Genomic DNA, 12,916 nt, shown 5'->3' on the forward strand with positions numbered 1-12,916 from the left:
CAGGCTGGTTTGATTCGATAGCTGTCTGAACAACTGGCACCCAGGAAGACGCTGCATCTGTGGCGCCACGGCTCGGCGATCTAACTCCTTTATTCTTTTACAACACACTTATCTTTTCGTTGCATTCCGCATATTACCGCCTCACCTCCCAACGAAATGTCAGCTGTATCCAAGAAACCCCCTTCCGGCGGTGTGGGCCGAGTATCTGCTTCAGAAGGAGTCGCGGCATCAGAAGCACCCTCCCCATCACGAAACACCACCTCGAGACCTTCGACAACAACTGGGCACGTCCGCACAAGATCAGTTCGCAGTGGTACCCCCGTTTCTGCTCGCGCCGCTGCAGTCCGAAGAGACTCTTCCGATTCTCGGGCTGAGACTGCCTCCATTGTTGAGGATCTCCAGCAGCGTCTGGAAAAGGAGGAAAAGCTGTCAGAACAACACAAGAAACAGTCTGAAGTGCTCCAATCAAAGCTTGACGAGGCGCTGAAGGACGCCAGCAAGTGGGAGGAGAAGCTCCACGAGAGTGACGAGCAACTTGAGAGTCTTCGTAACGAGAAGAGAGAGGCTACACGTCAAATCCGCGAAATGGAAACCATCTACGAAGCCGAGCGAAGCGCCATCTTGAAGGAAAAGGAAGAGTTGGCAAATAGAGAAGAAGAAATGCAGACCGTCATCCAACGGTTGAAGGACAGCCTGGCACAAAGAAATAACTCTGATGAGGATAACAGGCCATCAAGACAAGGTAAAGAATCATTCCACTGATCACAATCATTTCTCTGTCTATTGCCGACTTTTGGCGCCTTTGTTGCACAACCGCGCTAACCATGTTCCTTTCTTATTGCTAGGCAACTCATCACCGTCCCTTGACGGCGGCAGCTTTGCGCCACCCTCTTCAGTGCAACGCAGCGACTCGCGAAACAACTCAAAACTCATACTTCAAAAGGACAAGTTGATTGAATCCTTGCGATTGGAGCTCGCTGAGGCTCAGATTAAACTGGTCGAGTCAGAGAACCAAGGCGGTGGCAGATTACAAGAGGTTGAGCGTCTCCTCATGGAAGCTCGCATGGCCAACGCACGTCTCATGGAAGACAACGAGAGCTACCAATTACTGCTTCAGGAAAAGACGCTTAAGGGCGACTTTGGTCAAAGTGACTTTAGCTACATGAGCGGTGGTGCCAACCAAGACGCGCTCAATGCTTTGGAAGGCAAGACTGGCGGCTCGAGCTTGGCCGACGAGCTATCCGATGCCACCGAAGCCGAAAGCGAGGCTTACCGTCGACTGGAGGCTGAGCTGAAGTCCATGAAGGAGCAGAACAAGGCTCTCACGCTGTATATTAACAAGATCATCGAGCGCCTACTGCAACACCAAGACTTCGAGTCCATCCTAGACCAGTCTGGAGAGGTCAAGACTGGTCCGATAGACACAAACAAGGACTTGCCTGCACCACCAGGCGCTGACAAGCAGGCAAACGGTGCGGCCGCGCTGCTCCAGCGAGCCAAGTCCATTGCAGTCGGAACTGGGAAGCCAAAGCCGAGGCCGCTGTCATTTATGCCATCTGCTGCCAACTCAGCTCATACTGATCCGGAGACGGCTCCCAGCATTCCTATTGGGAATCTCGGAAGATCTTCCAGCACGAGACGATCGCGTCCGCAGAGCGATCAGTTCACTGGAGCTGCAAGTCTCGTCAGCCAGATGTATAAAGGACCAGACGGCCCAGCGTCGCCACCTCTGGGTAACCCACGACATTCGCATACTTTCTTTGCCGCTCCAAATATCACGGGCAACCCGAATGCCACGGCCCGCTACCCCAGCGGGAGTCAAGCATCGTCTGGAAACTTCCCGGGCATGAGGAGCGAGACGTCAAGCATCAGCGGCGATTCTGGTGATTTGTCTACTTCAACGCCCCCATCGCAGTCACCACCTCGATCACACAGTGACAAGCAGACAACTTTCGCAGGCGGAAAGCCCCGTCCCTTGAGACTGGTCCAGGAGAATCAAGATGTTGTCAAGGACAACAAGCGAGCAAGCTGGTACACAGGCTGGAGCTGGGGCGGTAAGAAAGACGAAGCCCAACCTGGGCCAGCCATTCCCGAATAAAGGTTAGACAACAGGATTTGTAACATGATTGCGTCTTTTGGTTTTATTGTATTCTTTGGACGAACAAGAGGACAAGGGCCTGCAGAGCAGCTCAAACGGCGTCTATGGTGTCTTATCCTTGGGTTCTTGCATTTTGAGATAATGTTTATGTCACCGTAACGCGGAGGTCTGTTTGGCATACCAAGTCATTTTTGGATTGGGGAGGGTGGTTATTCACATTGGCGCGCAAAAGGTTCGATATACGCGCAGATGACGTACAAACAAAACGAATACAGAGACATGAAGAACTTGGGCGCGTATGGTTAGATGTACGAGTTTTTTTTACGATGGTAGATATTGACACGAATGGTACTACGGGATAAATGGGGTACTGCTATGTTTTTGGGCCTGATTTTTTGTAGTCTTCCGCTGTGCAGGGTAACTTGTATGGCTGCTGGAGGATACTTTATCTTGCCCTTTGTGCTTTTGTTGTATTCTTTGGTATTATGTCGTATTGATGGGCGTCGTGGTTCTGGTTATGTCGCATTATGAGGTGCTTTGGATCCCTTGGCGACCAGTTGAGCAGTGCCAACGTATATAGATAATAATCTCAGTATTACCCTGCCGATTCGTTGTTGCATCTATTTTCGAATATTGTTGGAAATGAATGTACCCTAGAGTAGGAGTCTGGGACTCAAGTTGTGCAACTTTTGAAATGATTGCGGGTTAACCAATCATCATCGACAAGACAGTCACGATACTTGCGGAATTTACAGATGAGCCCAGCTTACCCAGTCCTGTACCAGAGCACATAGGAGATATCTACCAGTTGAGACGGAAGGAAATATTGATCCTGCCAGATCAAATGACGTCTTCTACAGGGTAGTGACGCGGCGACTCCCATGTCAGTCGCCCACCACCACGTTTCTGGGCGCCAACCTCGTGGCACAACCACAACAACTTATAAGAAATGGCCTTTTTGAGCAGCTGATGCTGTCATGCCGATCTTAATTCGTCATCACTTATTGTACATCGCCCGCCGGTATCACCACTCCATGACAAAGGTAGCACATGGGAAACCGGTTCTAACAGCTAGAGTAGCAGGATGTCGAAGCACGAATGGGATTACAACCAAAAATTCACTCTGGTGTGGATGGGACGGACAAAGTGCGAGGCGTAACGCTCCCGAGAGCGGCCCGTCCCACAAGTTGGAGAGCAAAACAAAAGCAGACATACCAGACGGAGTACCGTGGTGGTGATTGTTTTAGGTGCCGCCATGTTGGGTGCCATTGCAGCCTTACGAAGATGCATGCAGTGGGAACATGACTGCATCTCTGGGGTGCATGGCCAACAAGGCTGTTGTTGTGGCAGTGTGTCAGTGGTTGTGAGAGATTTCATTTCGCCGTCGAGGTAGCAAGGACCAGATAGTTTTCTTGCTCTGCCCTCCTATCCTCAACAGAACTGCCCGTGCTACTCGGGGACTTTCTCTCGACCAGCCGAACGAACCGGAATAAAACGCACAAGGCCGAGCGAGTGCTTGAGACAGGCAGGTCTAACCTGTATGCAGGGTGTGTGTCTCCGACGATCCCGACATATCGCATCAAATAGACGTGCTGGAGGTGAACGAGACGGCGAGGTTCGTCGTCTGAGCCATGAACACACAGGTTTAATCGCCTTCACCGTGAATGTCTGGGGTAGTGACAGCAATACCTCATATTCGGGGTGTTCCAGCACTGAGTCAACCCAACTTCCCTGCGTCAGCGAATGCATGAGAAAGAACAGGTTCCCCTCTCCTATGGAAAGCATCCAGTGCGAAAGAGCAGGGTCAGGTCAAACGAGATGCCAGGATCTGTCTGACCTTTGGCTGTTTTCGCAAATAAAAGAAATTTATCCCGCCAGTAACTTGACCCGGTTACAGGTTTCCAACGACGCTGGGCATCAACACGGGCACAACAAGTCCTCACCGCCAACAATGCTCAAAGTCGAGTAAACAAAAGCTCTGAATGATGGACGACACAGGGTGTCAGACTGGGGTGCAGGATTGCCCGCAGGAGCAGAGGCTGTTCTGCTCAGATACTTGTTTGTTGATCCGGTTGACGTGCGGCAAGCATCTGCTTCCAGTCTGGCTATCTGAAGAAGCATCTGCAGTCCTCGTTGGTCAGTTGTGTGCAGTGCAGTTTTGCCCCAGGAACAGAAACAAGCAACAGTTAAGTGACTTGACGAATATGAACCTCTGTTGGAGTATCATTGGACTGTGATGGTGGCTGATGGCGGATGCCCACCACCAGAGCCCCTGGTCCCATGCCTAAACAGTCCACAGCCGACAAGTGCTGTATCGTGTCGACATCTTACAGGCCGACATCTGCTGGACTTTCATCCTGCTTTTTGGTTTGATCTTTCTGACATGCCTTTTTGTCGGATGATGGAGGCGCTTTCCGCCTCGCCAGGGCCATCTGTCGGTCAAGTAATGCGCTGGCCCTTATTATTTGACAGTTGGCGGTTTGCATCGACCGACTCTTATCAATGAGGCAGTTGTATGCCATGATATTTCCTTGTACGGATGTTCCGGCGAAAAAAACGCCCAGGGACAAAACGTGGCAATTTGTAAATTCTCCTCAACAAAGCATGGGGTAGGCCCGGAGAATCAGAAGCCAACGGGGGTCTCACATTGATGCCGAACAGCGAGTCTCCAGCATTGGCTAGCATGGCCTCCTTACTCCATATGTGCATCGGCCAACTTGGATGCTATGAGTCGAACCAAGGTGCGACTGAATTTCACTGCCTCGGGAAGCACTCCGTTCACCGGTCGCAGCCAACTCGGAGCAATTGCTACGGGATGGTTAATTGCTGTCGCTCACTTGATACGCACCACAACATATCAAAATGACTTGCGTTCAGCGATACGGCTGGGAATTGTCTCGTTGCCTGTGAGGGTCGATGAGCTTTACAACGACACAAGTATCCAAGATTCGTATTCGGTTGGGTGGTCATTGATAGTTGGAGCGTCCAGTACTCTGTTTGATGTGGATGAGACTGAACACTCCCACCAACGGTCCTGCGCCGCGTAACGCTCACCGCCAGCGAGAAGTGATAATGGCAGATATGTCCTGCTCTACAGTCTGTGGCCAGAGGTATTTGGACATATCCAAGTATACACTAACGCAGCTCAATATGGCTCAGAACACAACGCTATATGCGATACCTTTCCTTGTTTAAATACCTTTGACCGCCCACTGTAGGTAGAGTGCATGTCGAAAACGCAGCAACAGACTGGCGCAGAGATTGATCATGTGGTCGATTTCCCCCAAATGAAACATGCGATATTGACCTGTGTGCTAGAGGTTCTTACATCAAATAATGATAAAAGTGGTCGTTTGGAGGATATTAATGCCACACCAACAAGAATCAAGCTGAGACACCAGGAGGCAACATTGAACTAACCTTGGACATTAGGGCCGCCAGCAGATTCCCGCCTACTTTGGAGTTGGGACAGGTCGGACAAGGATGGCTGAGTCGGACAAATGATGGCCGCTCTCGCCCTAACACAGCGCTCGAAGCACAACACTGGCGGTGGGGGCGAAAGCCTGGGTATATTGCCTGCGATGGGCGCTGTAGAGATGTCCCTGGCCTGGCTGACCATGTTGATCAGTCAGAGCCAAATATTGCTGACTCGGCAGGCGAGGGAACTTGGCGGGCAAGCTGGCTTGTTGCTGTGGCCTGTGGTCAAGAATAAGCCAGAATCCTTTAGTCTTGCCAGGCACAGTCGCGTGGAGTGCAGGTCGGTGACCGGGGGTTAATGACAGCAAAAGTGCTTTGAAAATGAGGTCGTTTGTGGCTTGATGCTGCCGTGACCATATTCCAGGAATACGGTACTGGTCGACATGCGACCCTTGATTCTGAGTGAGGACTCGTCATGTTTGCTTTTCTTGGCCGTTCTTCGGGACTGTCTCTGGTCTCTGGACATGCAGCCCTCTGGGATGGCAGACTCAGTGGGCAGCCAGTTCGCTCCGAGGGTGTACCAATATTACTTAAAACGCAAGTCTTGACCTTCGAACCCGAATTCCTCCGTGCTTGCTTGGTTCTTTGTTCTACTTGAGCAAGATGGTTGAGGTGCATGGCTTCTCAAGCGAGGTCGACAGCACTGCCCAGGTGGATAATTCACACGTACTTGGCTCGAAGAGTTGGCGACGTTTGTGATCGGTTCAACCAAAACCTAAGCGTATTCACATGACAGACGGGGTAGTACATACCATCGTGGAGTCCGTTCACTGCAATAAGAAATCAAGTCTGGTAACTCCGTACTTGGTGCTCGGTAGGCTGAAGTTTGTGGTCGATGTGATGCAGAGCAACCTGGTGTGTTTCGTGGAGCACTTGATTACTGGGAGCTTCGACAACCTGGCACAGGACAAGTGAGGAAGGAGCAACCAGGGCAGCCGTAACTTCTACATGTGATCCAATACGAACTGTGTGCCTATTGGAGTACTGAGTACTGCACAAAGTCCTCCGTATGGCTAGAGGCAGCAAAGCACTAACACGTCCCGTCCCAGACTCCACGTCTACTTCAGGTACGTACTTGAGTACCCACTTGCATTTTGGACCCAAGCCAGGTCTTGGGGTCTGCATGTAGGAAAAAGCGCCGTGCAGTCTCCAACCCCGGCAGGTACCGTCAGACAGTTACAGGGGGCACGCTCCCTACAGACGAAACGAGCTGTAATTATTCAATGTAGCTTGCTCACTGGCGCAAAAGCTCAATGTCTGGTCTGGGTTGGTGTCTGGTTGGGCTCCGGTCAAGTATCATTGATCTCGCCCGTGGTTCTGGAACAGGGAACTGCGCACGCCTCAAGCTGCCACACCAAACACTTGCCGCTCCTTCCAGCCTGGCCAAACCAACCCAGCCCACATGGGTTGTTCGCTCCTGCTCTGACATGGACATCAATGCCAGCTCCTGCCATGTCATTCATGACCATGTCGACTTTATGAATTAATTGCTTATTGCCTCATGCACCGGCTACGGCCACTGGTGTCTTCTAAGTTCCATTCCACTTCCAGTCCGCCCTGGAACCCTGGACTTCTCGCATCTTGTTTGGCTTCCACCGTCTTGAGTTATATTCCAAGGTTCCTGCCGGCCAGACTTTATCCACTGCGCATCACCATTGTGGTACTGGTACCACCATCAGCGAGCAGGGTCAGGGCCAGCGAGGTTTTTTCTTTGAGCGCGCTGCGGAGTGCAACCACTGTGGTCCGAAGGCAGAGACTGGAGGGATCAAGATTGTACCACCCACGCCGCCTTGCCTCCCCGCCAAACGCAAGTACCTTGCAGAGCGGCCACATCCTCAGTCTCTGTTCTGGAACCTGCGTCAAGACTCAACAGCGCCCACCAGACCGCCTTCCTTTACTCAACGACATCATCCTCTTCCTCCCGCACAGCAGGCTTTTTGCCAGACAGCGTCAGAACAGACCAGACCAGACTCCATCCAGTCCACCCTCCAGTGTTCTGCCAGACTACTTCGTACACCAAGACTGGACGGAGAGTGCCACAGCAGGTCCCGGACCCCGGCGCATTGTGTCATTCGTCATTTGCTGTTCATCCTGTACACTCTGTGCTCAAACGTCCAATCCCCATCGCTTTCGCTGTTTTGCCCACGCTTGCGAATCCAACTTGCAGAGTCCGCGCCTGGCTTGCAGGTCAAAACACACTCTCGCATTCTTCTTCTCTCGTTACGATCACGGTGCGAGTTTATTCCAGCAACAATATCCAACAGACGACGACGCAACTCGCTTCGGGCATCGTACCCTTCCTTGCCAACACTCGTGTCACCCGTGGCATCCGAGCTCGTACGACGTCCATGACGAGCCACCCACAATGACACTGTCCCTTCCCAACGCATCCAGTCGCCATTCTTGACCCCGTTGATGGCTGTACCTGTGGACATGCAAAGTTTGCAAAAACCACAGGACTCACTCACCATAATGGACAAGTCTTCTGCTGCGGCTGACGGTGCCGTCGGTACCGCCCAGTCCAGTAACAAGACCAACAACACAACCGGCCCCAATGGTCCATCATTACCGCCGCCAAACAATTCTACAACTGCAAGCCAAACCTCGAAACAATCGTCGGCCGCCAACTCTGCTGCGCAATCACCTGCCGCTTCTCGAGATGGGTCACCGTCACGCCAACCACGCAGAGCAACATCGTCGACTAGACAGACAGGGAACAGATCCCGCAAGAACAGCCACCAGGACATGAGTCCCACACGACAACTTCGCCAAAGTAGCCAGGACCGAGGAACTCCCACCCGGACCTTGTCATCTACTACTACTCCGAACTTACGGCCTAATAGCAGAGAACCACCGCTGCATGCGCCAACACCGCAGAAGCCTTCTGCCATTCCGGATCTGAAGGATAGCCCCCGGTGGCCGGTATCTCCACGACTACGATCACCTCCACCGCAGCTTGGGCGACCTGGAGCGACAACTCCGACACGCCGTACCGAACAGGAAGCTCCTGCGATTAGCATTCAACGGCCGAGCCCCTCGCCGCAAGTATCAGATAGCCAAATTTCAGTATTGGACAGCGATACTGATGAATCCCATGCGCCTTCCGGGGTGCGGACTCCTGCTCGAGGACTGTTGGAGACTGTCCAGGAAGTGAGCCATAACAACTCGCCTGCACGACCTAACGACTCAGCGTTGTTGGATCAGGTGAAGGAAAAGTTGGCCGCTCCCGATAACCATTCTGACGGTGCCTTGAGCGACGGGGGTCGTACTCTGAAGTCCAAGATGAGCAACGCTACACAACAGAATGGAGCAGATAGTGGCACTATTAAGGCTGATTCAAGGAGAACTAGCTCCGTTCCTCCACCACCCTTGGTCTCCAGGCAATCCAGTGCCCTGTCTACGAAGCAAGCCAAATCGAAGCCGGAGACGGGTTCAACACAGAGTATGACAGTTGAGACCGAGACGGTCTCGAGTATTCCGCAAGTTGCCCTCACGACCGCTACAAAGGAAGGCGGCAATGGGACGTTGAAGGCCAAGCCGAGCACGGAGACTATCAGGCCCAAAAAAGAAAAGAAGAGGACCACGAGGAAGCAACCAGCTGTAAATTCAGGTACAGGTAAGAAATCCTTATGCGCACACCCATTGTCCTAACAACTAGGCGATGGTAAGTGCAATGTATCATCATGGTTAGAGACTAACCGTCTGGATTACCCTCCGCTCAGCCTCTTCTAAAGCCGACAATTTCGAAGCCAAGATAGCCAGTGCTGTTGACGAAGCCAACACCTCTGATTCCGAAGAAACCTTTGTTTATGACTCAAACCCTCCAGACAACACCGAGAGGACAAATCGGCGCTTCCACTCCCGGACCCCGAGCGCTACGTCCATGGCCAGCCAAGCTGACCGACAGAACTTGCGATCTATTTATGGTGTCATGGAAGGAGCCAGCCACGGGCCAGTTGCCAAGAAAAGCATGAAATTCGTCAACACCTTCAACGGCAATGCCAGTGACAGTCTCACTCCTGGAGATGAGGATGGTAAGGGAAGTGGACGCAGCGCTGGGGGATCGGCCCGGGGAACTGTTCGACACCACCATCACATTGGCCGCTGGGGTCGACAACCAGGAAATGGGCATGCTTCCCTTTTTGACAATGAGTCTCCATTCCCCAATGCAGCCAAGTCCAAGTTCCCTTCTACTGCCAACAACCATAACTCTCGCAATTCCTCAAACCCACCAAGCCCCAGGAATTTTCTCTCTACTCGGGGGCACCTGAACTCCAAACGGTCCAATATGCAAATGTCGTCCAGCTACGATTTGGACGAGACCACCGGCGCTGATGACGAGAGGACGCCTCTAATCGGCACATTACGTTCGTCACGAGGCGGACGACGACGCGGACCTCATTCTCTTCGCCAAGCCGAATCCCAAACTTACACCAGACGGTCGTCGTATCTGAATCGTTTTGCCGCCTGCCTCGTTTTGACAATGATGCTCCTTCTTGTCATAACAGGGGCCATTGGGTTCATGTTTGCGACGTCTCAGCCCATGACAGGCATTGAAATTGTGTCGATTAAGAACGTTGTCACAAGCGAGCAGGTATTGATGTTCGATTTGACCGTCAAAGCACACAATCCCAATATTGTTGTTGTTACGATTGACCACGCAAATTTGGAGATATTCGCCAAGTCTGAATATGGTGGGACTGACTCGGACTGGTGGAAATACCCTGACGGGCCAGATGACTTTCACATTCAGGATGATCCTGCAAATGACCCGCCAACGGACCCGGGGGCAGGCGATGGGGATGACACCGACTCCAGACCCAACATTTTACTTGGACGTGTCACCGAATTTGACAGTCCGCTCACGTTTGAAGGTTCCCTATTTCACCAAGGTACTTCTTCCTCGACGGGAGAGATGCAACTTCCAAATCCAGGCAATGGCACTTCTGGCGGTTCCGCACGATGGGATCGTATCTACCAGAATGAGTTTGACCTGATTGTAAAGGGAGTGGTGAAGTATAGCCTACCACTGAGTGCTCACATTCGCAGCGCAACAGTGTCCGGCAGGACAACCGTGAAGCCAAATTCGGCAAACGATCCTTCCCACAAGCCAAACAGTACCATTCTGGGCATATAGCGTGCTGTAAGCAGTTTGGTACTGTGTCGAGGCTTACCACGACATCAAATTTTCTTTGTTGACACCTGTGTGTGTATCCTGTGTATTTTTGAGCGCAAATTGCATTGCATGAGAAAAGAAAAAAGCGCTGGCGTTGGATTTTCACCCTCCAACTGCATCATGATTATGACCGATTCAAGGCTAGGAGAAGAAAATTGATTTCAGTTTATGTTTTTAAGGTTGTTTTGGTTATAGATGGGCGAGAAGGTCCACACCACACACGCTCTGCACCGGAATGAGGAGACGCAAAGTATCGACCTAGAGTGAAGGAGCACAACGGGCCTTACACCCAATGCATCGGTCTGACATCAACAGGCCCCAGTGATACCACGGGAAGCTGGAACATACAAGCGACAAGAAGCGGAAATACCATCTTTTATTTTGGGGGTGGGTAGGTTGTAAGGGGCTTATTGTTTTTGCTTTGAGTCTTTTGCTTCTATAGAAGACGAAAAGTGGCAACTACTATATTTGTAATTATAACGGGTTTATGAGCCAACAGACTCAGAGAAAAGGGAGATGCGGATTGGCCGAACATCTGGGCAAGGGCGAGGCCATGTATTCGGTGAAACGGATGAAGAAAGTTGCTGGGGATTCTATCACAACAGAAAAAGATTGCAGATAAAGAATCAAGGAGTCACGGACTATTACCATGGTGTTGATGCACGCTCTGTAAGCTCATGCGGCCACCCACGACTGAGTTTAACGTAATATAGACAGTTGACGTGAATGATTAAACCCCCTGGTGCTCTATAGAAATGTAGGATTTCTTTTTCATTTACCCCAACCAGTAACGCCAGTCATGTCATCTTTCTGCAGGTGCAGCTCTAACACTCAATTTCCATCATATGCATCGTATCGCTCCCACTATGGAGAGAAGCAAAATATCAAGAGGCTCATGAAAAATGAATTCCCTCCTCGTTGAATGCAAAGAGCAGGCGCAGAAAGTCAGTCTCATCACACTTGCCAGCACGCTTATCCGCTAACTCGGTCACATCCTCCAACACCTTGCGAATCTTCTCCCGCACCAGCTCCGCAACCTTTGTCTTCTTGCGCTTACTCTTCGTCTTGGGCACATTGGTAGCCAAGCTGTTCGCCTCATTGAAGAAATCCGGGGCGTCGTCATCGTCCACGTCCATGCCGTCCTCTTCACCGGCACCAGCATCACCACCCTCCATATCCAGGTCCTCCTCTGCATCACCGCCCTCCACGAGCGACTCATCCACTGCCACGCCATTCATGGCACACCACGTGCGGTAATTCTTTTCAACCATTGTCAATACCTCCCTTGTGCCTAGCCAACTTGCCCTTAGGGTCTTGTTTTTCCTCACAAAGCACACGCGGAGTAGGCCGTCCCATTCATCCCAGCTTACGTTTGGTCTGTCCTTGCCTACTTTGGGCTCGATTCGTACTACTGAGGATTCGACCTGTGGTGGGGGCCGGAAGTTGTTCTTGCCGACCTTCATGATGTGTGTGATCTTGGCCCAGAATTGGGCGTTGACGGATATGCGGGAGTAGAGGGGGTCGCCGGGGCGGGCGGTTAGGCGGAGGGCGAATTCGCGCTGGAACATGAGTACGGATGTGCGGGGAGGGTTGGGCATGGCGAGGAGTTTGAAGACGAGGGGACTTGAAATCTGGTATGAGTGTTAGTTTGTTGTTAAGGTACGAAGGCTTTGAGGAGAATGGTAAACGTACTTGGTACGGCGTATTTGAAATGCAGACATCAAACTGGGGTAGTTCGGTCTTGATTACATCGCCTAGAATAACCTCCAGCTTCCTCTGCTCGGGTGTTCCCTGCACACGCTTCGTCACTTCTGCCGCCATGCGAGGATCCAACTCTACGCAGATGCATTTCTTGGCGCGCTCCAAGATGCGTACTGTCAGATTACCCGTTCCGGGACCGATTTCTAGTACGGTATCTGTGGGCTTCAGGTAGGCCTTTTCGACAATTGCGTCGGACACGCCGGGGTTTTTGAGAATGTGCTGGCCGAAGTTGGTATTGAATTTGAAGACATTGTTCTTGTTGGAATTGCCTGAGCCGCCCGATGGTCGTTCGTAAGGACTGGAGGGAGCGCCATTGCGCTTGGATTGCTTGACTTTGCCCATGGCGAAGGGGCGCTGGTGTTGAGATTGTAACAGCGAGAGCGGCTGATGGTGGGATATCTGGG

At 51.8% G+C, this 12,916-nt stretch overlaps 3 protein-coding genes across 3 annotated transcripts; 2 read left to right on the top strand and 1 right to left on the bottom strand.

Moving 5' to 3' along the window:
• Positions 1–156: 156 nt before the first annotated feature.
• VFPPC_18129 (hypothetical protein) lies at positions 157–2,098 on the top strand (the record flags this gene model as incomplete). Its single annotated transcript, XM_022429785.1, has 2 exons — positions 157–742; positions 846–2,098. 2 exons carry the CDS (start codon positions 157–159, stop codon positions 2,096–2,098), a joined length of 1,839 nt encoding a protein of 612 aa, XP_022285197.1.
• A 5,949-nt stretch (positions 2,099–8,047) lies between these two features.
• On the top strand, positions 8,048–10,712 carry VFPPC_09565 (phospholipid metabolism enzyme regulator; the record flags this gene model as incomplete). Its single annotated transcript, XM_018288083.1, has 2 exons — positions 8,048–9,191; positions 9,298–10,712. The coding sequence occupies 2 exons, from the start codon at positions 8,048–8,050 to the stop codon at positions 10,710–10,712; spliced, it is 2,559 nt and encodes an 852-aa protein (XP_018139480.1).
• A 932-nt stretch (positions 10,713–11,644) lies between these two features.
• On the bottom strand, positions 11,645–12,854 carry VFPPC_09564 (dimethyladenosine transferase; the record flags this gene model as incomplete). Its single annotated transcript, XM_018288082.1, has 2 exons — positions 11,645–12,382; positions 12,444–12,854. 2 exons carry the CDS (start codon positions 12,852–12,854, stop codon positions 11,645–11,647), a joined length of 1,149 nt encoding a protein of 382 aa, XP_018139479.1.
• Between the last annotated feature and the right edge of the window lie 62 nt (positions 12,855–12,916).

Source organism: Pochonia chlamydosporia, chromosome 7 (genome assembly GCF_001653235.2).
Source record: "Pochonia chlamydosporia 170 chromosome 7, whole genome shotgun sequence".
In the NCBI taxonomy this organism is placed as follows: domain Eukaryota; kingdom Fungi; phylum Ascomycota; class Sordariomycetes; order Hypocreales; family Clavicipitaceae; genus Pochonia; species Pochonia chlamydosporia.